The 25,195-nt window shown below is 35.6% G+C and overlaps 6 protein-coding genes across 6 annotated transcripts; 5 read left to right on the top strand and 1 right to left on the bottom strand.

Annotated features, from left to right (window-relative positions):
* Nucleotides 1–213: 213 nt before the first annotated feature.
* On the top strand, nucleotides 214–2,777 carry LOC105642186 (elongation factor 1-alpha). Its single transcript, XM_089717857.1, has 3 exons — nucleotides 214–354; nucleotides 1,105–1,586; nucleotides 1,680–2,777. Exons 2-3 carry the CDS (start codon nucleotides 1,125–1,127, stop codon nucleotides 2,559–2,561), a joined length of 1,344 nt encoding a protein of 447 aa, XP_089573983.1. The 5' UTR covers nucleotides 214–354; nucleotides 1,105–1,124; the 3' UTR covers nucleotides 2,562–2,777.
* Nucleotides 2,778–4,203: 1,426 nt separating this feature from the next.
* IRX9 (Nucleotide-diphospho-sugar transferases superfamily protein) lies at nucleotides 4,204–7,329 on the top strand. Its single transcript, XM_089717926.1, has 3 exons — nucleotides 4,204–4,987; nucleotides 5,467–5,695; nucleotides 6,960–7,329. The coding sequence occupies exons 1-3, from the start codon at nucleotides 4,281–4,283 to the stop codon at nucleotides 7,095–7,097; spliced, it is 1,074 nt and encodes a 357-aa protein (XP_089574052.1). The 5' UTR covers nucleotides 4,204–4,280; the 3' UTR covers nucleotides 7,098–7,329.
* A 2,750-nt stretch (nucleotides 7,330–10,079) lies between these two features.
* On the top strand, nucleotides 10,080–13,975 carry LOC105642181 (protein IQ-DOMAIN 2). Its single transcript, XM_012226908.4, has 6 exons — nucleotides 10,080–10,264; nucleotides 10,918–11,012; nucleotides 11,100–11,444; nucleotides 12,264–12,485; nucleotides 12,744–12,863; nucleotides 12,965–13,975. The coding sequence occupies exons 2-6, from the start codon at nucleotides 10,938–10,940 to the stop codon at nucleotides 13,670–13,672; spliced, it is 1,470 nt and encodes a 489-aa protein (XP_012082298.1). The 5' UTR covers nucleotides 10,080–10,264; nucleotides 10,918–10,937; the 3' UTR covers nucleotides 13,673–13,975.
* Nucleotides 13,976–14,595: 620 nt separating this feature from the next.
* On the top strand, nucleotides 14,596–17,205 carry LOC105642180 (Nucleic acid-binding, OB-fold-like protein). The gene is made up of 3 exons (XM_012226907.4): nucleotides 14,596–14,783; nucleotides 15,377–15,504; nucleotides 16,035–17,205. The coding sequence occupies exons 1-3, from the start codon at nucleotides 14,781–14,783 to the stop codon at nucleotides 16,873–16,875; spliced, it is 972 nt and encodes a 323-aa protein (XP_012082297.1). The 5' UTR covers nucleotides 14,596–14,780; the 3' UTR covers nucleotides 16,876–17,205.
* A 99-nt stretch (nucleotides 17,206–17,304) lies between these two features.
* LOC105642178 (mitochondrial import inner membrane translocase subunit TIM14-1) lies at nucleotides 17,305–20,327 on the top strand. The gene is made up of 4 exons (XM_020682526.3): nucleotides 17,305–17,326; nucleotides 17,490–17,620; nucleotides 18,429–18,607; nucleotides 19,945–20,327. Exons 1-4 carry the CDS (start codon nucleotides 17,320–17,322, stop codon nucleotides 20,099–20,101), a joined length of 474 nt encoding a protein of 157 aa, XP_020538185.1. The 5' UTR covers nucleotides 17,305–17,319; the 3' UTR covers nucleotides 20,102–20,327.
* A 400-nt stretch (nucleotides 20,328–20,727) lies between these two features.
* Nucleotides 20,728–25,022, bottom strand: LOC105642177 (alpha/beta-Hydrolases superfamily protein). Its single transcript, XM_012226905.4, has 6 exons — nucleotides 24,234–25,022; nucleotides 23,409–23,600; nucleotides 23,060–23,299; nucleotides 22,589–22,806; nucleotides 22,002–22,256; nucleotides 20,728–21,381 (listed from the first exon to the last, which is right to left on the bottom strand). The coding sequence occupies exons 1-6, from the start codon at nucleotides 24,658–24,660 to the stop codon at nucleotides 21,121–21,123; spliced, it is 1,593 nt and encodes a 530-aa protein (XP_012082295.1). The 5' UTR covers nucleotides 24,661–25,022; the 3' UTR covers nucleotides 20,728–21,120.
* Nucleotides 25,023–25,195: the final 173 nt, after the last annotated feature.

Below are 25,195 nucleotides of genomic sequence, written 5' to 3'. Positions count from 1 at the left end.
ATATTAACGACAACGGAAAAATTTACTTAGACCGGATTCCTAAGAACAATGTGGTACTTTCACGATGCAAATCCGACGTGGCAAAATATGGCACGCGAGATAAAAATATCAGAATATCGACGGCTTAGATGAGCGATTAATACTGGCCGTTGATAAAATAATCCAACGGATGAAAGAGAAACCCTACTTAGGCCAAAGGCTTTAGCGATGTTACGATAATACTTAAACCAGAGCAAGCAGCCCCGCTGGTCATCTTTCCCTTGCTTTCTACGATCTCTCTATTTCTGCGAGAGAGCACTTCTTCGGCTAGCGAATCTCCTCCTCTAAGAGTCGTTTTCTCTGGTTATTTTTAAGGTTCGATCTCTTTTTCTCCTCCTTTATGTGTTACACATATATTTGTTTATGTGTTTGATAGATTAGATTAGATTTGGTTTTCTCCTATGTTATTGATTATGAAAAGCTTGTGATCGATCTGATTTATTCTTAGAGTTCGTAATCTTTAGGGGTTTCTTAATATGTTATTTGATCTGTTTAATTTGTTTAAATAATGCTTTTTGTACCGTGTTCGTTTATGTGGTTTGTTTTTTCGAGCGGATCTCTTTATCTATAAGATAACTTTGATTACTGCTTTAGCTTAGGGTGGTTTTGATATTGAGTTTTGATTTGACATCTTTAGCTGGAGATTAGACCAAAGCAAACCGGTTTAAATACTTGATTTAGGTCGCTGTTTGTTTTGATGGGAATGGGTTTCTATTCCAGGTTCAAAGACTAATTTTTTGGTGGCTGTACTTTAATGGTAAATTCCACAATGTTATGTGGAGACCTGGGCTCGAATCCCAGCAGCCACGCCTGCGTTACTTGATTTTTATATCAAAAGCTAGTTTAGGGTTTTGTTACTAAATATTTTCTCAGTTTATTTTTAGCTTATTTTGGCCTTTTAATGGCTGAGGATTAGATTAAAATGTTCAAATGTGTGTCATTATTCAGGATAAATGCTTAACCTAGAAGGCAGTATCATTATGTGATTATTGGGTTTTTTTGTTCTGGTGAAATTATGTTGTGTTAGATGATTTTGCCTGACATCTTGGATTTTTTTCATTTCAGCTTCTCTCCCAACTTTTATCATGGGTAAGGAGAAGGTTCACATTAACATCGTGGTCATTGGCCATGTCGACTCTGGCAAGTCAACAACCACTGGTCATTTAATCTACAAGCTTGGAGGTATTGACAAGCGTGTGATTGAGAGATTTGAGAAGGAAGCTGCTGAAATGAACAAAAGGTCCTTCAAGTATGCTTGGGTCTTGGACAAGCTTAAGGCTGAACGTGAGCGTGGTATCACCATTGATATTGCTCTTTGGAAGTTTGAGACCACTAAATATTACTGCACTGTCATTGATGCTCCTGGACATCGGGACTTTATCAAGAACATGATCACTGGTACCTCACAGGCTGACTGTGCTGTGCTCATTATTGACTCTACCACTGGTGGTTTTGAAGCTGGTATTTCCAAGGATGGTCAGACCCGTGAGCATGCTCTGCTTGCTTTCACTCTTGGTGTGAAGCAGATGATCTGTTGCTGCAACAAGGTGAGCCTCTTTGGTCCTTATAATGTTGTTTCCTTGTAGCAGTTGTCTTGTAATTTTGTGTGTTGTAACTTCAATTCCTGATTTATGTGATAGATGGATGCCACAACCCCCAAGTACTCTAAGGCTAGATACGATGAAATTGTGAAGGAAGTTTCTTCCTACTTGAAGAAGGTGGGTTACAACCCTGACAAGATCCCATTTGTGCCAATCTCTGGTTTTGAGGGTGATAACATGATTGAGAGGTCAACCAACCTCGATTGGTACAAGGGCCCTACCCTCCTTGAGGCCCTCGACTTGATCAATGAGCCAAAGAGGCCAACAGACAAGCCTCTTCGTCTCCCACTTCAGGATGTCTACAAGATTGGTGGTATCGGAACTGTCCCTGTCGGTCGTGTTGAGACTGGTGTCTTAAAACCTGGTATGGTTGTCACCTTCGGACCATCTGGACTGACCACTGAAGTTAAGTCTGTTGAGATGCACCACGAAGCTCTCCAGGAGGCCCTTCCAGGTGACAATGTTGGCTTCAATGTGAAGAATGTTGCTGTCAAGGATTTGAAACGTGGTTTTGTTGCCTCTAACTCCAAGGATGATCCTGCGAAGGAAGCTGCCAACTTCACCTCTCAGGTCATCATCATGAACCACCCTGGTCAGATTGGAAATGGATATGCTCCAGTCCTTGACTGCCACACCTCCCACATTGCTGTTAAGTTTGCTGAGATCCTAACCAAGATTGATAGGCGATCTGGTAAAGAGCTTGAGAAGGAGCCAAAATTCTTGAAGAATGGTGATGCTGGATTTGTTAAGATGATTCCCACCAAGCCCATGGTTGTGGAGACCTTTTCTGAGTACCCTCCTCTGGGTCGTTTTGCTGTGAGGGACATGCGCCAGACTGTTGCTGTTGGTGTCATCAAGAGTGTTGAGAAGAAGGATCCATCTGGTGCAAAGGTCACCAAATCCGCAGCAAAGAAAAAGTAAAGCATTGGGTGATTGAAGTTACAGTTAGTTTAGTTATGTTTTGTTTTAAGTTATGTCTTGCTGTTGTTTTTGGTTTCAGTTTCAGTTATCTGGCAGTTTTGTAACTTAAAAGTTCTCAAGTTATTGTCTTCTGCGTCGTGTTCTGAATTGTTAAATTGTGTTTTTGGGATTTTAAAGCCACAAACTTTTGCAATTTATCTTTCTATTTTCCTCTAATTTTATTTTAGCATTCTATTTAGTTTTTGTTTTTTATGTTCGTTTCTGTTTGTTTGGAAAAGTAATCTATATTATCTATATGCTGGTGTTTCCTGAAAACCAGAAAATTCAGGGACTGGTTAATCGTCTGACGTCTCTGTCTCTTTCTGTTAATTGTATGAGCCTTAAAAGTGTTCTATACTTCTACGGCCTTCCTCAACCTAGCCTGAAGTTGTTCCGTAAAACGTAAGGAAAAAGGGCCGAAATGATCAACTAAGTTCAAAATTACAGGCAAGTGTGGAGAAATGGGCCTGAGCCTGTTTTACCCGGTCATTAACCCATCTTACGAGACCATTTACCAGTCTTCTTCTTCACCACAGGAACAGAAGCGGACAGATGAAAGTTCTCCGTTTTTTCTTCCTATAAAAATATAATTCACTCTCAAAATTTGAATTTTTTTTGAGATATTTCACTCTCAAACTAAGAACAAATAACCATAAAACGTAAACTGAAACCGATGTATCTTCACAAAGATGGTTTTAACTAGTAAGTGCTCTCTTCTTTTACTCTCAATTGCTGGTTCTGGTTTTCTTGTCCTTATGCATGTTTTATCTGTCGTGTTATAAATATTTCTAATGCTAAATTCTGCAAAAGAAAATTTTTTCTTCGAGGTGGTGAGGAGGGTTCTCATTCTGATAGAAAATATCTTTTGCTTCTAGTGGGTATTTATTTGTCAAATCCCATTGCTTTTTTTGGCATGGCAATTTGGTGCTTTAATGTCAGTTAGAGCTTTGATAAACCAAATTTCCCCTTACATACCAATTCCTCTTTGGTACTAATCACATATTTCTCTTAAAGGAAGCATAGATTTTCCAATTCCCCTTTCTCTAATCAGTAATTAGTGGGAGTGTGGGACAAAACCTATTTCTTTAACTTAATTACTCTCCATCGCTTAGCAATTCTTTGAACTTGAGAATTCTTGATATGGTATATCAAGGCATGAGAAATTGTCTGTTCAAAAATCCTAAATTTTTTAATTATGCCAATAGGCTGAGCTCTTAACATGATATTAAAGATAAATATATTAATTACAAAGCATAAATAAGTTTATTATTAAAAGAAATCATTAGTAAATAATGGGTAAAATGAAATGTTTTTGACATTTTATATATTTTTTCAGTAGATTATTTCATTAATATTACATAATAAAGTATAAGTTTAGTTGATGGGTTCCATCCCCAACAACTGTTTGGTGCACTCTTGTATATAGGTATACTTCAATGTTCCTTTCACTTAAAGAGACGACCAAATCAAGCAATAAAATTTCTACTATGGAAAAAACTTCAAATCAAAATAATTTAGTTTTTGAGTTTGCTAGAACCCATCATTTGAAAAAATAAAATAAATAAAAATACCTCCTTATATATTATATATATACATATATCATATAGTCTTGCATTTTCTGAGTTCTCTCTAGGAGCTTCTTTTTCATCAAAACTCAGTTAGAATAGAGATTTTGTTCAAATGGGTTCTTTAGATAGATCAAAAAAGAAGGTTCAGTTATGGAAAAAAGCTGTTGTTCATTTTGCTTTGTGTTTTGTTATGGGTTTCTTTTCAGGCTTTGCTCCTACTGGTAAATCTTCAGTATTTTCAAGTCAAATTATTTCATCAAACAAATCTCATTTTTCTCCTCAACCTGTCGAAGCGTTTCATTTAGCAGTGACTCCACAGCCTGCTGGAGCTGAGAAGTTAAACCGGAGTTTGGTTGCTGAAACTCCAGTGGCAACTCGGGCGAGGTCTAAAGAATCTGCAGAACGTGCAAAGTTTTTGGAAACACAAGATCAAGAACATGAACAGGAAAAAGAAACAATGTCAATTCCAAGAAGATTAATAATTATTGTTACGCCATTGATTAGTAAAGATCGGTATCAAGAAGTGTTCTTAAGGAGATTAGCAAATACTATAAGGTTGGTTTCGCCGCCATTGTTATGGATTGTTGTGGAAGGGCAAACTGAGTCGGACAAAGTATCAGAAATACTTAGAAAAACAGGTATTATGTATAGGCATTTGGTGTCAAAAGAGAACTTTACAGATGCAGAAGCAGAATCAGATCATCAAAGAAATGTTGCTCTTAGGCATATTGAACATCACAGGCTTGGTGGGATTGTTCATTTTGCTGGCCTTTCCAATGTCTACGATCTTGCCTTCTTTCATGAGCTTAGAGAAATTGAGTATGTAAAAAACTTCTCTTTATCTCTGATCATTATGCATTTTTCTTTTCACTAGTTAAGCTTGTTGATGCAAAATTTTTCCGAATTATTATCTTTTAACTGCTATGGTAAAATGAAGTGAAAAAAATGGGTAAAAACTTAGGCAGGGAAAGGCAAATAGGAAGTTCATTTTCTAGGCTGGAAGGTGGAATGGAATTATCAAAGTTTAGGTTTTTCTTGAAGAAATTTCGGTGGCAGCTAGAGAATGAGATTCCTTTGGTGTACCAAATACAAGTTTCTAAGTTTTTTAAGTTGCATTTTACACCAAAACAATATAGGATTGGTCAGGGAAAAACAACCCAGACGATGATTCATTTGATTTTGACTATTTCTTTATTGGGTAATCAAGTTAGGTTTTATGATATTCTTGAAACATATTAAAACGTTGTCGGAGTTTTGTTGGGTTTACAAGATTTTTGTTTTGTCCCTGGTTTTGGTAGGGTGTTTGGGACATGGCCAATGGCGTTACTGTCAGCAAACAAGAATAAGGTGATAATAGAAGGACCTGTCTGCGATTCCTCAGTAGTTCTTGGATGGCATCTAAAGAAAATGAACAATGAAACAGAAGAAAGACCTCCAATTCATATTTCAAGTTTTGCTTTCAATAGTTCTATTCTTTGGGATCCTGAAAGATGGGGTCGCCCTTCTTCAATTCCACATTCTTCACAGGTATTTCAATATTTATTTAACAAATTAAATTCAAAACTCCTTTTTGATACTTTCACGAGTATCCAAATCTGTGTACGGTTCACGGTAAACTCAATTAATTCCGCGTACCCTTAGAGTCAGAGTAACTGATTTGGGAGTCAAAATTTCTTTTTCCTATCAATAGATATAGCATCTTAAATTCAAAATCTTGAAACACTAAATTTTGGTATCGAGCAAAATCATGTCCATATCAATGTCTTATAGTCTAATTTTGTGGTCGTGTAATATATTTTTAATTGGATAAAAAATATCAACATGTGAATTAGATGTTAGAGTAAAATAATAATAAAAATAATGCACCAAAATAAGAAAATAAATTTCTTAAGAAATGAAATAATGATGATTTTGATTGTTTCTAAGTACAAAAGAAATCCTCTTCATGTTGCTTCTTTTGATTATTAACATTAAATTTCTCAAAGTTTAAGATTTTTGTCCACCTTGTAATGATGCATCCATGCAAAAAACTTTGCTTTCCTCCTTTACTTCTATTGTGAAAGAAAGAGAGAATCTTACTCCACATTTGTTAATACTAATTAATTATATACTAAGTCCTAATCATATGGGTCCAATTATTACCAACCGGTAGATGAAATATATATATATATATGCTTCAAAATTAAATCATATCATTTTGGTTATATAGAGGTTTGGCCAACTCCCAAACCATATTAAAATCTTATAATCATGTTTTCTTTAATTAATAGCAAACCAAATTATTTCCTTAGCCATATAATTTTTGTCATACTTCTATTTTTCATCCGTCCTAAATTGTTGTCGTGTTTTTTGTTTTAAATGAAGAAGATTTAAAGTTTATTATTTTACCCTTATTTAATATGTTTCTTTGTCAATAAATATAATAGTCAAATTACTATTTTGGCATTAATTAAATCTTGATATAAACAAAATTAGCATACTCCTATCAAACTTTAATCTTCCAATGAAACTCTAATTAATCAAATCATTTCAAGAATAATTTAATTTTTATGGATACTAACATATGGGTATATTAGGAAAAATAAAGCAAAAATAATAATTTAACTATATTAACTAAATTTTCTTAATCCATGTCCAAGTCAACCAGGATATGAGACAGAGAGAATAATTTAATTAACATTAAATTCTTGTAGAGATTATGTTCTTATAGTAATTCTTTTTACCAAATGAGGGCAATGAAAATCACATTTCATCTATTTAATAATTATTTATTTATTTATTTGCTTGATAGAATTCAATCAAATTTGTCAAACAAGTTGCTCTTGAAGATGAGGCCAAGCTAAAGGGAATCCCACCAGAGGACTGCTCTAAAGTCATGCTTTGGCAGCTTAATTTTCCCAATCAAATTCAACCTACTTCAAGAAGATGAGAAAGGAAATTTTGGTCAAGAGAGATTTCAAAATTGATCCTTATACTATATATTAGCACCATTTTTACCCCTCATTGAGCTCTTTTTTTTTTTTTTTTTCATTTTTTTATAGTATGAGATTAATAGCAAATGTATTGAATTTTACATGGTCGCTCACTGTTTATAACCAAACAAAAACTAATTTGAAACAGAATAAAACAGAGAAGAAAAGAAGTTGGAATGGTGTAAGAAACGACGTGTGTTTTGAAGAATAGTATCTCCTCCCAATGTCGTTGGAGGAGTTGTATTAGAACATTTGTCGTTGGATTATACTTGTTGGAAAATGATGTCGTGGAACGAAAGCGAGACCGATTGAGAAGGCGGAAAAAGATGTTAGATGTTTATGTTTGCCCATCGGCCCAAATGGCCAGTAGTTGGACCCAATCGTACCTTAATTCATATTCGAACAATCATCAAGGCCCAATAATAACCCATTAATGCTAAATTTGAGGATAAATTATATTTTTTATTCGTTAGGAGACTCAACGAGCTGAAATAATATGATATGTTATACAACAAGAGATAATAATTTTCGACTAATTAAATTGGTGAAAACTTTTATGGTAGAGAAGACTAGAACTCGAGACCCCTCATTCCTTATGACGAGGATAAATTATCTAGTGCTTTCTCTTTCTCTCATTTATTTATATAACACATACCATAATGTTGCATGAACATTAGGGCATGATTGATAATTATATGCATTATTAAGAGTACATTATTTTTAATGATTAACCCGAGAATGGCCGAGAATTCCATTGACGTTCAGTCTCGAAAAAAGAGGCATGGTCGAAAGACCGGCCGACTCTCACCCGACTAGAGGGACTGAAAAATTAATAGAGTACAAAACTTATGTTCAAGCTTTACCTTATTCTGATCGTTCAAAGGGCAAAATGTAAATAGAAAACATCGCATGGGAAAGCCTCACGGCTCAGTAACTTCCTTCTTTAGTAACTCGCACAAGCACAAGAGAAAGGAGCGAAGGTTCGTTAGGAAGAGATTCTTCCATTCCCGAACCGAAACGAGTGAAACCTAGGAAAAAAGAAAATGAATTACACCTTATTAAGAGTACATTATTTTTAATGATTAATAAAATTTGAAGTGTCATAAAATTTTTTATAAATAAAAAATAAGTAAATTTATATATTTCACGGCTAAATAATTAATAGGATTTGACTATAAATTGTAGTTAAATGAAACATGGATTATGATGATGAATGTATCCAATGTTACTTTAATGGGAATTTGATTTTGATGGGATGGTGCATCTTTACTCAAAAAAGAAATTCAATTAAAAATTGAATGAGAACATAAATATTTACTTGATAATAACTAATTATTTAATACAAGTCGTGAACTTCAATTATTATTGAGCCATCAAACTTTTCCAATTTGGATATGCTAACTAATTAGCTGAAATCATTACCTCAAAATTTTGTTTTGTTACATCACAATTTCAAGAAAGGCTAAAGGTACCCACAAAACTTACATTTCCTTTTCTTTTTCCAATCAATTTTAATTAATCGGAAATCAGCGTCACTGTGTAACTCCATAATTCACCTCAGTTTCGTTATTCCCGGATAAAATTCGTCTGAACATACAATGTATTTTTAATACTTTAATTCAATTATATTTCTTATTTTTTTTATTAATAATAGATGTTTATGAATTTCATATTCTATCCATACAAACCATTAATTAAATTGCTATATTGAAAGAGTAGATACTAAGAAGGTGACATGCAGTTGGGTTGGTTAACAACACTGGCCCTACTTAAGCCAAATAATTTTCAATTACAGGACATGAAATGCTGGCTAATAAGCTTCCCAAACCTACTCTAATAATGGGATGAGTTGTTGAATTTGGGACATGAAGGCCACTCATTAAAACTTGATTATACCTTGCAATTTGGTTTTAAAATATATTAGTTTCCCCCCTACCCCAATCCATTACCTCACTAATAATCATATTAGCTAAAACTACAAGCAAATAACCAAAACCAAGAAAAGAGAGAGATAAATATTTTAAGCTAGCCCTGGAATTGGATTATGTTAGGTCAATTACCATGTGGTTTAATTTCGAAGGGTGAGATGAGATAACAGAGATTCCTTATCCTTTAACTAAAAGTTTCGAGTTTGAACGCGAATCCGGAGTAATCGAGACAATGAATTTTAGATAATAATAGAGTAATCTTGTAGCTTAAGCTCTCTTTTCTCTTCTTACGAGTCAGTGGGCCTCAACAACATATAAAAATCCAAATTTTGTTAATCTAATATATTCTTTAACAAAAATAAAATATAAACTAATATTTTATACTGATGATGTTTATATGTTCTTGTAATTTCAAAGTTGAAGGCTATTTTTGTTGATTTTTATACCATTATTTACGTTTCTCATTATTATTTTCAGTAAAATGTTATAAGGATCGTGATTGTCTCTTTATGAATCCAATTCTATAATTTTGTGGAAATGGTCTACTAAATTCATGCATGCCTTACTCCTTGAGTTGCTCCTCCTTTGCCTCTCGAAATATATATATATATATATATATATATATAAAGAAAATATATTTTGCATTTATTATAATTGAAAAAAGAAAATAGAGGAAAAACATGTATATGCTTACGCAAGATTGTAATAAGAGGTAGAGTTATATTGTTATTATCCTAAATTTTATCGAAGGGTTTTGTTATTTTGATATCTTGTTTTTTGTTGACATTGGATTTCAACTGTTTCAGTTAAAAAAAGAAGAAACAGTTGAACTGTAACTTGTACAGTTTGACAGCGTCTTGTATTGGCTCAAAAACTGGAAAGTGACCGCATAAGATCCCTACACGGCTACACCGAAAGAATGGGGTGATTTACATTAATAGAGTGGGACCCATATTCTCAGATTCAAGAAGAGAGAGAGAGAGTGGGGTCATGCTTAGCTAAACCAGCTGGGTTTTCTTCATATTCTCTTATCATTGAAATCTTCTTGTTCTTTGTTAACTAAAGAAAGATCTGTAATACTATCTCTCTACTGCAAAACCATTCTCCTGTTTCTTCTTTTGTGATCTTTTGGTTTATTTGAAGAAGAAGATAAAGAAAAGATAGATAGATAGAGACTTGTCTGTCTGAGAGATCTGGTTAGTACTTTCTTTTTCTTTTTCTTTTTATTTTCTTCTAGTTTTTGGACCCTCAATTATGAGATTAGCTTTTTCTTTAACTTGTTTTGTGTAATTTAATTCTGTATTTCCCTTTCCTTTTTGCATTAATTGTTTTGTTCAAATTATGGTTCTTGCTAAATACAGCATTGCTTGGAATTAGCTGTTTGTCGGTGGCCTTTTTTTTTTTTGTGGGAATTCTTTGTTTGCTGGCTGAGAAAATGTGAGAAAATTTAATCACTCAACAGTTTCCAATCTGGAAAAATCACTTGCATACTGTTCTAGGCTGACTGGCCAAAAGTTGGGATAATATGAACTTAACTAAGTCAACCATTTGATTTTTTTTTTTTTTTAAATTTTCTCAACCACAATTCTTAAATTATGTTCCTTTTCTTTTCTTTTCTTTAGGTCTTTTTGTGCTTATCTTGTTATCTCCCTCACTTTGGATTTCCTAGATTTCCAGGAAATTTAGTGTTGTCCATATAGTTGTGTATCTAGTGCTGCATTTCCTCTATCTGCCTACCAATTTGTTATAAATAATGAGTTAATCTTATTGTTTTTTCGTGAAGTAATGTGATCTGTGAAGTGTAATTGAAATTCCAAGTTTAAACATTTCGGTTTATTTCTTGAAAAAGATTGAGCAGGGAATGATAAGATGGGTAGGAAAGGAAAATGGTTTTCTAGTGTAAGGAAAGCTCTCAGCCCTGAGTCAAAGGAGAAGAAAGATCAGGTACATAATTCTTAGTTTTCACTTGTATGGAACTTTTAGGATGTTGTATTTGATTTTTCAGTTTATACTTATAATACTGTGTTTTAGAAATCAAATAAATCAAAGAAGAAATGGTTTGGCAAGCAACATCAACCGGATTCTGATTCCACCTCTGTAGAAAATGTCAGAACACTTTCTCCTCCTCCCGTGCCTGCTCCTCCTTCTCCTCCTCCTCCTCCTCATCCAGAAGAGATAAAAACAATTGAAGCAACAAGTGAACCGAACAAGCATGCCTATTCTGTTCCAGTTGCTGCTGCTGCTGCTGAACCTGCTCCTCCTCCTGTCGAGACCACTGCGGAGGTTGTTCGACTTGTCAAGGTTAATAAGTTTGCTGGAAAATCAAGGGAAGAAGTAGCTGCAATCAAGATTCAAACAGCATTCCGAGGCTACATGGTATGTGCCATAATTAGTATCTAATTATTATTGATTGTTGTGTGGTTGAGTACATGTCTCTATCCCATGCGGATGCCATAGCAGTTCTCAAGTTGATGTATTCATAGATACTTCTATTCTCTCCACACAAGATCTATCCTGAACTATACCATATTTACTTTTAAGGTTGAAGCTATTCTTTTTACTGGTGAAAAATAGAATCGTTTATTATCTCCAAAGGAAACCATAACAAAAGCTTTAGTGTTACTATTGTAGTTATAAGTCGTCAGTGTTGTATCTTTCCTTATGGGTTGAAATTCTGACAAAATATTTGAGTTACTCGTCATGCAGATTGAATTTTTGTATAGCCTTTATTGTTTGATGGTATCATAAGTTATGACTTGCTTGTTCCCTTGCATAGGAGACCTAATATGAGCTGATGTAGTTCTGGTGCTGCATATGTAAATAGGCGAAAAAAAATGAAAAGAAAAGATGAACAGATAGAGAAATAGATATGTATTTTGAAGATGTTTATTTTGATTTTTCTTGTGCAAAATAATTGTATCTTGACTCCCAGGGAAATATTGTTTATGCTAAAGTTAGTAGAAGGATAAGATAATGATTTTTCTGACTTGACCATTTACTTGTTTTCTGGTAATTTAGGCCTTATTGTTATTTTAGAACAATTTGTTATTGTTTGCCTTCTTTTTGGGGAAGGAAGAAAACTGATGGGGGGAAAGGAGGGTTGAATGAAGAGAGCGAGATCAAATTTCTATCATCATATTATTTTGCAGAGTGGACTGATGAAGTTAAATCTTGCATTTCTGATTTCTTTTTTAGGCAAGAAGGGCATTGCGGGCTTTAAGAGGGCTGGTGAGGCTCAGATCACTGATAGAAGGGCCTACTGTAAAACGACAAGCCGCACATACCCTGCAGTGCATGCAGACTCTAGCCAGGGTACAGTCTCAAATTCACTCAAGAAGGCTCAGAATATCAGAAGAGAACCAGGCCCTCCAGAGGCAACTCCTACAGAAACATGCACAAGAGCTTGAGAAGTTGCGGGTATGTCTTGTTTTTGTTTTTGAAGTTCCCTACTCAAATGACCTTTTTCGGTTGTATGATTTATCCAAATTAGTTTGCTGAACTGTATTCTGTACATAAAAAGGTTATGAGGCCTGCATGTCATTTCTTATATGATATGTTTAATTTAGATGAACATTATTTAGGATGCCTGCATGTCATTTCTTCTGGGAATAACAAGCGGTTTTAATTTTTACGCATTGTCCCTTCACTAACATAACTAAATGATTGTCATAATAGATGGGAGAGGAATGGGATGACAGCCTACAGTCAAAGGAACAGATTCAAGCTAACCTGCTAAACAAGTACGAGGCAGCTATGAGAAGGGAAAGAGCAATGGCTTATTCATTCACCCATCAGGTAATCAATTTCCTCAGTTATTTTAACCTGCCTGATGGCAATACGAGTATTTATACTGTGTTCTGATTTTGGAGCCTAACTCGCTTGGAACCCCTTAACAGCAAACTTGGAAGAACTCTTCAAGTCATGCAAATCCTATATTTATGAGCTCAGGCAATCCTTCCTGGGGCTGGAGCTGGTTGGAGCGATGGATGGCAGCCCATCCATGGGATAGCCGGAGTACAACGGATAAAGAAATCAATAACGACCACTCATCTGTAAAGAGTGCAGGCCGCAGCATAGTTGGAGGAGAAATCAGCAAGTCTTATGCTCGGTACCAGCTCAATTCTGACAAACTATCACCAATAGAAAGTGAGAAGACAAGGCAAACCATGAACCAACAGTCTCCCTCTACTCCTTCGAAGCCAGTTTCTTCTACTGTTGCTAGAAAATTGAAGTCAGCAAGTCCAAGAAGCAGCATTGGAGGTCTAGATGATGACTCTAGAAGCATGGTCAGTATGCAGTCAGATCGATATAGAAGGCATAGCATTGCAGGATCATCTGTGAGGGATGATGAGAGCCTTGGTAGCTCTTCAGCACTTCCAAGCTACATGGTACCTACTGAGTCTGCAAGAGCAAAGTCCAGATTGCAAAGTCCATTGGGGACCGAGAAAAATGGGACACCAGAGAAGGAAAAAGGAACACCAGGGCCTGCAAGAAAACGGCTTTCTTACCCACCTTCACCAGCCAGGCCAAGGCAGCAGCCAGGTCCGCGAAAGGTGCAAAGCAACTTAAATGTAGAAAATGGTGTGGCTAATGGACAGGGCTAAATGCTTCAAATTGTGGAGGAATGAGCATGCAGCGATTATAATTCTTTAGAGAACACAAACACGAGAGCAAAATAAGAGGAACTCTATTTCTGAATCCTCTCTTGTTGTTCAAAGTATTTATTCATTGGTGAGCAAGCGTTGTTTTGGGGTGAAATTAGCAATCTTGGGTTAGTCCTTTCCTGGGTATTTTATTTGTTCTTATCTATTTGTTTATAAATCTACTCTTTATTCATTGCTTGGGATACTGATATCTGTATCATGACAAAAATAATCTCCAAATTGACTTTGAGTATCTTGTTATCATTTCCTTTTTCATTCATTTTCTTGATTTCTTGAATTTGACTCGCCATTATTCCTAGTTCTTGAGGCCTTTTGATGTTATTCCTTATAGATATCGAGGCATACTTGATAATACATTCAAGTTCGGATTGCATCTCTCAGTATTAGGAAAATTTTTTTATTATGATTTTTAATAGATTTTAAGTGATAGATTGCAAATGAAAATGTAAATGATAAACTAGTTCATGAGCCATTAAATGTAGAACAATGCTTTGTTTTTCTTTTTCCTTTTAAATCAAGTTTAATTATTAAGTATTTTTTTACAATTTTTAATTAATTTAAACCAAAGGACTTAGATTATATTTTTATAAAATATTTTTAAGTGTATGAAATTGAAGAAAAAATTACCACTTTTTCAAAATATGAAAATTAAACCAAAACTCAGTAAATATCTTAGCAATGATATGGTTAAAAGAATAAAAAAATCACCATTGCAAATGTAAATGATGTATATAGATTCGCCAACATACCCGTCCTTCCAAATATGTAGATAGTAAAATATTTAACGACATAGCAAATTATTAAACGACATAGCTAAATATTGAACGACATAGTAAAAATATTGATAACTCTCAAAAACCCTACTGCGAGAAACTCAAAATACAAATCCAAACCCCCCAGTTTTCTCTTTTTCCTCTCTTGTAAATCGATCTTGTAGAAACTGAAACTACAAATCTAAGCTACCAATTGATTATTTTAGTGACATATTTAGAAGAGAGAGAGACTATTGGCTGCTGGTTTTACTTACAGCTCTCAGACTTTCGCAGGAATGGTGAGTTATTTGCTCTCTATTGATTCTTTCGGTGAAAGTACTGATTTTTATTAAATTTTGTTCCTTTAGCTGAGGGAGTAATTCAGGGTTTTACAAATTCCCATTTTTATTGATTCTTCCATTGTTGCTTTATCAAGTTTTGCAAAATCTTTGCCTTCCCTTATGAAGGTAGCCTTTCCTGTTAATTGAGTTGCTGATTTCGTTTGGGCTCTCAATTAGTTAAAAACCCGAAGTAGACGTAAAAACCAGAAGTAGACTCTTTGCTCTTACCTTCTCAAATCTTAATCAGTTTCTTCCGGAGATCCCACGCGGTTTTCCTATATGTTTTGGTACTTATATAAGTTTTGTTCTGTTATTGGAGAATTTCTGTATTATGAGATTGATTTGATTGAATGGATGTGTTTTGTTAGCTCTTTTGGATCTTGATGGTGTGCAGTAGTTTGAAATGATTTTTTTTTTTTGGATTGTCATGTCCTTGTGTGTTTGTGTTCTATTAGAATTTTGTTAAGAATTTTAGATTTTGCGATACGAGCTTAATTAAGCTTTCGATGGAGAAACATATATATAAAGTAATTTAATTGAATTTGCATCAGGCTGCATCTTTGAGGGTAGGGAATGCAGAGGTTGCTGCCTCTCAAGTGGGCAAATATGGTGCCCAGGCTTGGCAGGCATTCAAGGCAAGATCAGCAACGGCTGGGAAGGAAGCAGCTCATGGCATCAGGTGCTATTAAATTCTGTTGTCATGAGTTATGTTGTTCAATTAATATCATGGATAAGGGGTGCTGATCTTTGATGCATTCTTTTTAGTAGTGTGCCTGTCATAAGAATATTATTAATTTGTATTTGAGCACTGGTAAAATAGATTCTGATCTGTAAAATTTATGTTGTTGTGTACAGTGAGAATAAAGTGAATGCCTTGGTAGTGATAATTATACTTTAGGGGCTCAAAAGTCAAAATCCCAACAATTCTATCTCTCAGAAATTATAAAAAGGTATTGGAACTTGCAGCTTTAATGGGGTTGTTTTAGTTAGCCTCGAGCTGCGACATTAGGGCATATGAATCTTTGCTTGACCATGCTCAGACTTGTGTTTCATGACCATAGATGATCCTGTAATACTAACATAAGTAGTTATTCAGATGTATTTTTTTCTCCTGCCTTAACATACATGCAAACCCAAATTCTGCAATTGTAAATATCGTCCTTGATGCTTTATTTGTTTTCATTATTTTTATTGTTACTATGTGTACAGAGAAAGTCCTTCAATAATTAAGGAAGTAAAGGGAGCCCCTAGACAGTTGACCTCAAGTGTAGGAAAGACTGCCAGTAGGAATTCCGCAGGTCGTATTACAATTTTTCACCGAGGAGGTGGAGCAAAGCGGTTGCATCGAAGGATTGATCTAAAGCGAAGCACAGTAGCTATGGGTGTTATAGAAAGGATAGAGTACGACCCTAATCGTTCCTCGCGGATTGCGCTAGTACGATGGGAGGGTAGAGACCTGCATATGAAGAAATCCAAACCAGTAGAACAGTTTGCCCCTCCAAAGAAGATTCTCGAACCCAGCACAACCAACATGTGTGGCCTGTTTCCACTCTCTACCCTATCTCTGCAAGTAGATCAGAGAAAGGTTGTCTACTCTCCTGGACAGAATGCAGCTCATGCAGTGGTTGGCCTTCAAACTGCAATCCCTTCTGGGTTGAAGAGTCTATCTACTAGTGAAAATGCAGAAAGCAAAAATACTTGTGCAAGGGATGTCTTCTTATCTGCTTTTTCGACTCCAAAGCCCAAGAGAGCGACCACATCATTCTCTCTTAGCGGTTCTCTTAATTGTCCAAGAATAGCAGTGGCTGGGGCAAAGCCAACCTTTTTTGCTCCACAATCGAGGGAGAAAGGAGGAGGAAAAAGCACATTTTCTCTTGGCGAGGTCCAAAAGTGGAACAAGCGTAGCAGTATCTGGACAAATAGAATGAAAAGTAAAGCAGCGATTTCTTGGCGAAGTTTTAAGTGGCATGATACATTGGGGTTTGTTGGAGCTGCTGACAGTAATGAATCAAGGCCTGAAAATGATAATGTCTCCAAACCATCGAAGTAAAAGCAGTAGTTACTACCTTGCTTCATTAAACAAAGGGCAGCTAGGCCATACTGCAAGAGACAAGGAGTTGATGCAGGATTAATATGCTGCAAGACAGCACGTTGAAGCACTAATAATAATTCCATGCAACTTTATTTACTTGATTTTGTAGTAACTGGTTAGACAATCTTATGAGTTTTTGTAAGGAATATTTATTTTTTCTTTATCCGGCTTAGCTTGGATGTTTAAGTGGACAGACATGAAGATTTTGATGGTTATGATGTTGCCTTGTATGCAAAAACAGGAAGAAGGCATATTGATAACTTAACAGAAATTTTCAGTTTACAACAATGCAAAGTGCGAAAGTTTTGCTTTTTATATTTTCTCGCATATTCTGAGTAATCAAACAGAAAAAAACTTCAGTTTAACAGTGAATCGCATGTCCCCAGTTTGAGCAAAAGAAGAATGACATGTATTTCTATATTAACTGAGCAGAAAATTGATTCTTACGTTAATTTTCAAGGATTTGTCTTGGGTTCCAAAAACGAGGGTAGCGTTATTTTGTTGGTCGTAAACAAACGACCAGGCGTCTAAATTCAGTGAACACTCATTTGTTTTTATTCTTTTCTTGACAGTGGCGGCAATAAGGCGGCGACTGCTATTGTCTTTTATATATATGAACATACCAAACAAAACAAAAACCTTCATAGCCCGCGAGTCTTCATTTTTCTTCTTCAAGCTTCTGGAAATTACAGTTGCAGTTATGGTAAGTTGCTAGATTTTTGTACATGGTTATGTTTTGCTTGTTGCCCAGTTTTCTTCGTTCATCGCAATTTAGGAGAACCGCGATTGATTCTTAGGGAAAGATTATTGTTTTCCCCCCCAATTTTTTTTTCTCTCCATTATGCCTTAGTTTTAAGGTTAGGGTTTTGGCTCATTTTATTTGTTTTAGATAAAACGCCAGAGCTTGGTTGCTAAGGAATCAATCATATAAAGAATTGAGAATAATCGCTAATTTTAAAAGATTACAAGCTTCGAAACTCCAAGTTGCTTTCTTGAACGATTTGATTTTAAGTGTGATGAACATTTGTTTCCATTTGGAGTATGGAATGTTGACACATAAACAGTGATGGTTTTTCAAAGGCGTTGCCATGAATGATCGTTTGAGCTGTTTTAGCTGTCTAGTGAAGTTATGAGTGCAATATACTGCTTGGGTTTTCCGACTGATCTACTTTTTATTTCTATGAATTGATTTCAGGTAATATTAGCCTAATTAACTGAAACTCCCATGCTTCTTCGTTTGTGCAATGTACTGACAATCTTGAATACTTGAAATACCTGCTGTTTGTATAACTATAATAACCCATTTGGATTTCTTACATCTTTAGAAAGAAGAATCTTATTGCTGTATGGTGAAGATATAAAGAACTGGCCCATAAACGAACTTGATTACTTGGAATGGAGATTTTGTTGTAACTTGAATGATGAAGGTTTTACCGTGTGTTTTTCTGTGCATGATGCTTTTGTTATGTTATCGATATCTTATCAATGAGTTTAAACGAAATGGTAATCAGGTGTCAGCGTTCATAGCAGGCGTTGCAGTAGCTGCTGCTGCTTATGGCGGCAGATACAGCATCCAGGCTTGGCAGGCGTTCAAGGCAAGACCACCAACTGCTAAGTTACGCAGATTTTATGATGGTGGTTTTTATTCTGTCATGACAAAGAGGGAAGCAGCTCTAATACTTGGAATCAGGTACTGTTTACATCTTATGTTGTGAAAGGCATTCTTGATATTGGTAGCATCGGTATCTAATATTCTTTGAGATGTGCAAGTAATGACAATTTGCATTTGGATGGTTCATCAATATGTTGAGAGGTATTTTAAAACGATGATGCCTAAATCTTGAGTTATGGAAATTGATTACATCAACATAAATAAAGGTCTCCAGTGAGGTGGAGCACTTATCTAATTAGCATACTTTACTGCATATCACACTACATGAAATTGAACTATCAAAAATGAGCTTTTGACAAAAAGGATAGTTATAACTAGCCAACAACTGACTACTGTGGCAGCTTCGTATCTATCAATAGCAATACATAGAACGGAGAGATTGAGTAGCACCCTTGGTTCCTTTTTTTAATTCTTTAAGCAGCGACTTCTCTCAAAGTAGCTCACCAAGCTTGAATCTTATTGAGATTAGATTAATTAATTAGCTAAATGATAATGAGTTACTTCATGTTTGTTTAGTTAGTTATCTGCAAAGCTCCTAACTTAGGGACATGTATCACTGCTACAGCTGTTTTCTTCCAGAAAATGTTGTGCAGTAGGTGTTGTCTAGTCTTTTTATGACTTACTAGTATTTAGCTGTAGAGCTGCACATAAAGGAACAATAAGAGGAAGAGAGAATGAGAATCTTATTGTTCAGCCGTCTTTTTACATTGACTCTACTAGTACTTATAACTTGAGCTCACATGCTAACAGATTACAGAAAACATTCATAACTAATTAAACTAATTCTGGTCGGCAGCTGTTTATGGAAGTCTAGAATTTCCGTGCTGTTCTTCCCTCCATTTCTAGAGGCTTGTTCATTTTATAATTAGTAGCTCCAGTGTTTCATTTATACCATTCACCATCTAAATCAAAAGAAGAGCTGTCAGAAGCTTGTGAAATACATTGATACAATATCTGCATTCTCTTAAAGGGAGATGTTGTTGCTTATTTGCTTTACCCCTTGCAATCAGCGACACATCTTTGCTTTTGAGGCTGGAGAAACAGGGTCCATTTCATTCATATTCCTAGATATCAGTTACTTTGCCTCCTAGATTAGCTGCCCAAGATGGTGGCTGTGTCAGAGACTTGAGTTCAAATGACTCTTATCTCGACCACCTTCTTGACCTTTATCCATAATGGAGGAGTGCTTACTCTGCTTTAGATATATTTATGGATGTGCCTGCTTTCTTTTGTTCGAGTTACAACGCCAAGTCTCCTTTTGCATGTGTGATTGAAATTATCTACATGCATTCTTCTTCTTTACAGTTTTGTATCTGTTTTGGTTGATTCTCGCTGATTATTTTCCCCTCCTATAGAGAAAGTACTCCAGTGGATATGGTTAAAGAAGCACATCGGAGAATGATGGTTGCAAACCATCCAGATGCAGGTGGTAGTCATTACCTTGCTTCTAAAATAAACGAGGCAAAAGATCTTTTGCTTCGAAGAGAAAAGGGTGGTGGATCTGCGTTTTGATGCCACTGATTTATTGCATCTCCGTAGATCAGTCTGCAATAGTTCTGGAGGATTCGAAGGCAACACATCATATTCTTGAAATTGCAGTGATTAAAAATTTGAGGGTCTTTGTGTAATAAATTTCTATTTTGGACCTCATATAGAGAATATTCATAACTGATTAAATTGCCAGATGTATACCGTAATAACACAATTTCTAAAGGTTTTTTCGATTTTAATTTAGCAACTGATCCAGTGTTTCACTTGTATCATACACCATCTAAATCAATAGAAAAATTTACCTTAATTTGCTCGAATTACACAACCAGGTCACTTTTTTTTGTTATTTAACTTTTTCATATGCTTTCTTCTTTACATCAATGCATTTCAGGTCGTTGATTCTCACTGATTATTTCCCCCTTCTAGAGATTATTGACCCAGACTTTTAAGAACATAAGATTGTCATTCACATGGCATGCTGTATTTGACCAAATCCCATTTAGAAAATAATAGATTCTCTCTTCCACAAGGAATCTATGTCCAAATGCATTGCTCAAACAAGTTTATTATTACATCTTCTGATCAGGATTTCAGAACATCAAAATGTAAACTAATTAGTCGCAGATAAACCAAAGGGCATATACAGATTAGTGCAATCCATCAAAAGGACATTTCTCATAAAGGCAGAGTTCAGTTGATTCTCAAATAAGGTGAAAATTTCATAGAAATAAGAATCAGATGGCACCGTCTTGAAAGAATATAGACTGGGTCCTACATAGGTAAAGGGTTAATACTATAGATGCATCATAAAAAACAGTAATGAAAATCCACCTCTATAAGTAAATGGAAAACCTTCATTGAGATTTGCTGCCTTTCTGCTTTTAACTGCTCTCCTTAAAAAGTGCTCATCTCCAAAAGTATGGAAACAAAATAATGCCTCAAGAGTCTCATCTGCTGCTCCACTAAGCTTAGGAGCAACCCGTAGTTGTGATATTTACATCAGAAAACAGCCCAAAAAAAAGGGAGGGGTATGTCTATAATCACAGATCATCCTGTAGCGAAATCTGGGAGGATAATACCTCTTCGATCTCTTCTTCAGATGAAGTTTCATTACTTTCCACCATGTCAAGAGGACCTTGAGCCTCTCCAAAAAGAGTAGAGAATATCTGCCTATGGCATACATCACAGAAATAGAAAAAGGAAAAGTGGCCTTCATTTGGAAGCTTATGCAGGATAGCGCCATGTAGAACCCGGCTTATGTAGTTAGTCATTGACGGTGGAGCTACTTTGTCGTCCATCCCCTGTTCAGCATCAATGATGATAAATATTAAAGAAGGGCAAAGTTGTGGCTTACCTATTAATTAATTGAATAACAGAAAATTCTAATTTTTACATATTATAAGGATTACAAATTCACTAATTCAAGAGCATATCTAAGCTGCTTTGCCATGAATCATGAGTACAGAATAGACGGTGCAAAATCAGAAGATTTTGGTTTTAGATCACATTTGACACTGGCTTTCTTAAGGAAGGATAAGAAAAAAGAGGGAGGAGACAGATAAAGGGTGAACTCAAACTAATTCATTACTGCAAACAACTCTCCAAGATGGATTGCATTTAAATGAATTCATTCAAAGTGATTGTCCAAGCTCCAAATCCTAGATATTTTCAGCAAACAAATTTTGAACACTTAATGTTTTGATATGATAGTTTCAACTAGCACACATCCACAAGGCAGAGAGCATATGCAGTGGTCACAAATTTGTCAAAATGAAATGAAAACTTGATGTTCTTATGACGTTAGATTCTAACAGTCATTCACAATCCAAATAAATTATACCAACCTATCACAATGCTATGCTGCAACAAACTATAACACAGACCAACAAACCGATAATTATCAAGGACATTGCATGCAAACCTGCCATATATGCAGTGGACCAAGAAATCCAGCCAATTCACATTCTGCCTGACTGTATATTGACCTGATCCAAAGAAGAATGCCTTTCTTCTGACACTTTCGCTGCACATTAAGATCCGTCAAGCTGAAACCCCAGTTTGACACCTGTAGTACAGCTTCCTCAATGAATGGTTTTGTAATCCCTTGGCGGATTGCCTCCTCCACATCCCTATGCCAAAATTCTTCAAATGTTGGCTCCTCAATCAGAATTTCATCCTGAATGAGAATCAATCTTTTAGTTTACAAATTACCATATTAAGTCAACACTGCATAATCAGTAGTTAAGAAAGGCAGCCCATCTAGGGAACAGGTAATCTTTGAAATAATCCATAACTTGTACTGAGTAGTTTTTTTGAGTATGTAGCAACAAACCAATTGCAATGCATTTTGCCAATAAAAAAGATCAGTTTTTATGGAAGATAGTTATAATCTCATTAGAAATCAATCTTCAAATAAAAGCAAAAGGCTCTCAATTGGAGATGCAAATGGAAAAGTTTGGACAGGCTATTAATCCTTAAAGAAGTAACCCAAGATGACAAAAGGCCAACCTTCCTTCCAACCGACTGAGACATCCAATTATCAATTCGACCATGAAAACCAGATAGGAAGCTTCTGCGATAAAAGGAAGATAGAAATTTCGGAAATTTCCGAGCTAAGAAGTACATTAATTTCCTTTTTGTTGACCAATGTTCCCATGTTCTTCTCATTTCTTCCTTTGTCATACTTGCCTCGTAGGGATTAATCATGGGGGAAATCATGGCAGCACCTGCAATTTCATTAAGACAATCACAATAGGTCATATTACATTATTAAGCTGCTGTATTCATCTTATTAACTAAACAGGAAAAAACACAGATGATGGACAATATTCTCATTTATGTATTATCTTTAAATTACAAAAAAAACCCATAAACATATAAATTGTAAAATGGCGCCCATAAGCCTGAACATGCCAACTAATTTACCTATGAAAATAAAAAATTATCAAATTGATAAAACAAAAAAAAACCTTGTTGTACCAGCAATTCTTTCAGGGATATATCTGAGAGCAGCCCAAGCATGCATGCTTCCACTCGAGTAACCCAGCACCCAAAACTTGTCATTAACACCAACAGCATTTGCTAGGTACAGCATGTCCAGTGCTGATGAGTTAAGATTTCTGGTGGGATGAGGGTCACTCTCCCCAAAACCAGGAAGGTCATATGTGATCAAGCGAACACCAAATTCTTCAAGTAGTGATGTTTTAACTCCAGGTATACCTTGATATGAAATTTTATTTAGAAAATTGCTATCAAACGAACTTTTGTCCAGTTAAGTCCCACGAAATCTAGTTCTTTGGAGAAAAAAAGACTAGTAATTGCTTTATACCTGCTAGTCGAGAAGAAAAAAAAGAATGTGGAGCAATGATAGAAAATCTTGCTCTGTTGGCAGGGACACCATTTTCATGATAAGCTATGTGTCTACCATCTGGAAGCAGTATACAATTAGCACTAGGAGGATGTATGCGCACTCTCTTTACTGGTGGGAGCGAGCTATCATGTGTAGTATTCACACTCAGTACTGCATATTGTTTAACATCAATAAAATACATAATTAATCATATCTCTTTTTTTTTTTTATTTTGGGTGCATGCATAATGGATCACATCACAAAGGTAAACAGCAGAAGCAATTTACAAGTCTCCATTTCAATTTAGAACAGTAATTTGAAATACCTTTCTAGTGTGTGTATATATATTAAGGCCAACGAGAGAGACAGCAAATCCAATGATAGAGTTATATCTATATTTTTTAAGTTTGCGTGAAATCTTAAAATATAAAAGATGGAAATGTAAATTGAAGGGGGGGAAAGGCATTTAAATGCAGGGATAACTGAAGTTGCTGGGATTTATATGCAGCATCACTACCTTAAGCTTTTTTTTGCAGCACAGACAACAGACGTAAAAATTGATAACTCCAATTAAAGGATCTAAGCCAATCACCTTCCTAGCAGATTTGTATTACGATAGTAATAATAAAAAAGCTAAAATTCTTCTAATTCCTATGCATACACATAGATCAAATTTAGCAGCATTCCTTGCAAAATATGAAACTAATTAAATAGCTTATATGATAATAAAGTCAGATACTTTTTACCAAAAAAATGATAAATTTAGATACTTTCTTAATGGCAAGTGTAATTTATAATATATACCAGTAAGCGCGAGAATAGTAACGAAGAAAACCACAGGCCAAGCATGGGCAGGGTCACGATCCTCAGGCAAGAACTCGTTCAAGAACTTGAATCGGTCCGACACCTTAGCCATTGGCTTCCCAACCTTTTGCACTATAAATGAATCCTCAGTAACCAAAGTCTGTTGCGCAATATCCTTACAACCTCTCCCTAAATCCAAGAGCATCTCTCCCCATGATTTCAAAAACCCCGTCACTTGCTCCTTCAAACTCTCCGTTTTCACTTCTTCGTCTCCGGCGCCATATTCACCAACGAATCCCGATTTCCTAAATGCAGGCGCCGAAATCCCGATTGGTTCAGCGGCAGCAGCAGCATACCTTATACCGGTATCCTCCACCAAACTAGCCAGCTCCTCCGTCCACGTGTTACCTCCTTTCATCTCCGCCATTCTCGCTAAAACCAACAGCCACTCCACTTAGCAACTCGAAAAAGCTACACACACATATATATACTGAAACTGAAACTTTAGAAGCGTGATTTTCAAGTCTGCATTATTTAATCCAAAAAGGAAAACCCTAACCGACCATTGTTAAAAACGAATCAAAATCTTCTTAAAAAAAAGGCATAAAAGCCAAAAGCACCAGTCTTTGCTGTTACTATCAGATTACACAGAAACTGTTGGCTCTGACGATAATTTGATCTATCCAAACACCTCTACTTTTTTTTTTTCTAACTTTTTCCATGATATTGACTCCTTAACTAATCCTTCACTCTCTTGCTCTCAACTCTTCAACCATTTTTGCTGGTTTTGGAGAGCGACACCATTTTGATGGACAGATGGTGAGGATTTGTCCACATAAGTCAACTTTTTCCTACTACGCCGACGCCGTAGTCTTTACGGTGGTTTTACCGGTTAGACCGGTGGCGTGTCTGGCGGTTGGAACCTGTTATTACCGGTTGTTGCGTATGGAACTGACGTGTCA

Source organism: Jatropha curcas, chromosome 2 (genome assembly GCF_041381405.1).
Source record: "Jatropha curcas cultivar XTBG-Jc1 chromosome 2, XTBG_Jcur_1.0, whole genome shotgun sequence".
NCBI lineage: Eukaryota > Viridiplantae > Streptophyta > Magnoliopsida > Malpighiales > Euphorbiaceae > Jatropha > Jatropha curcas.
The sequence above is the reverse complement of the archived record's forward strand: the minus strand, read 5'-3'. Positions and strand labels throughout refer to the sequence as shown.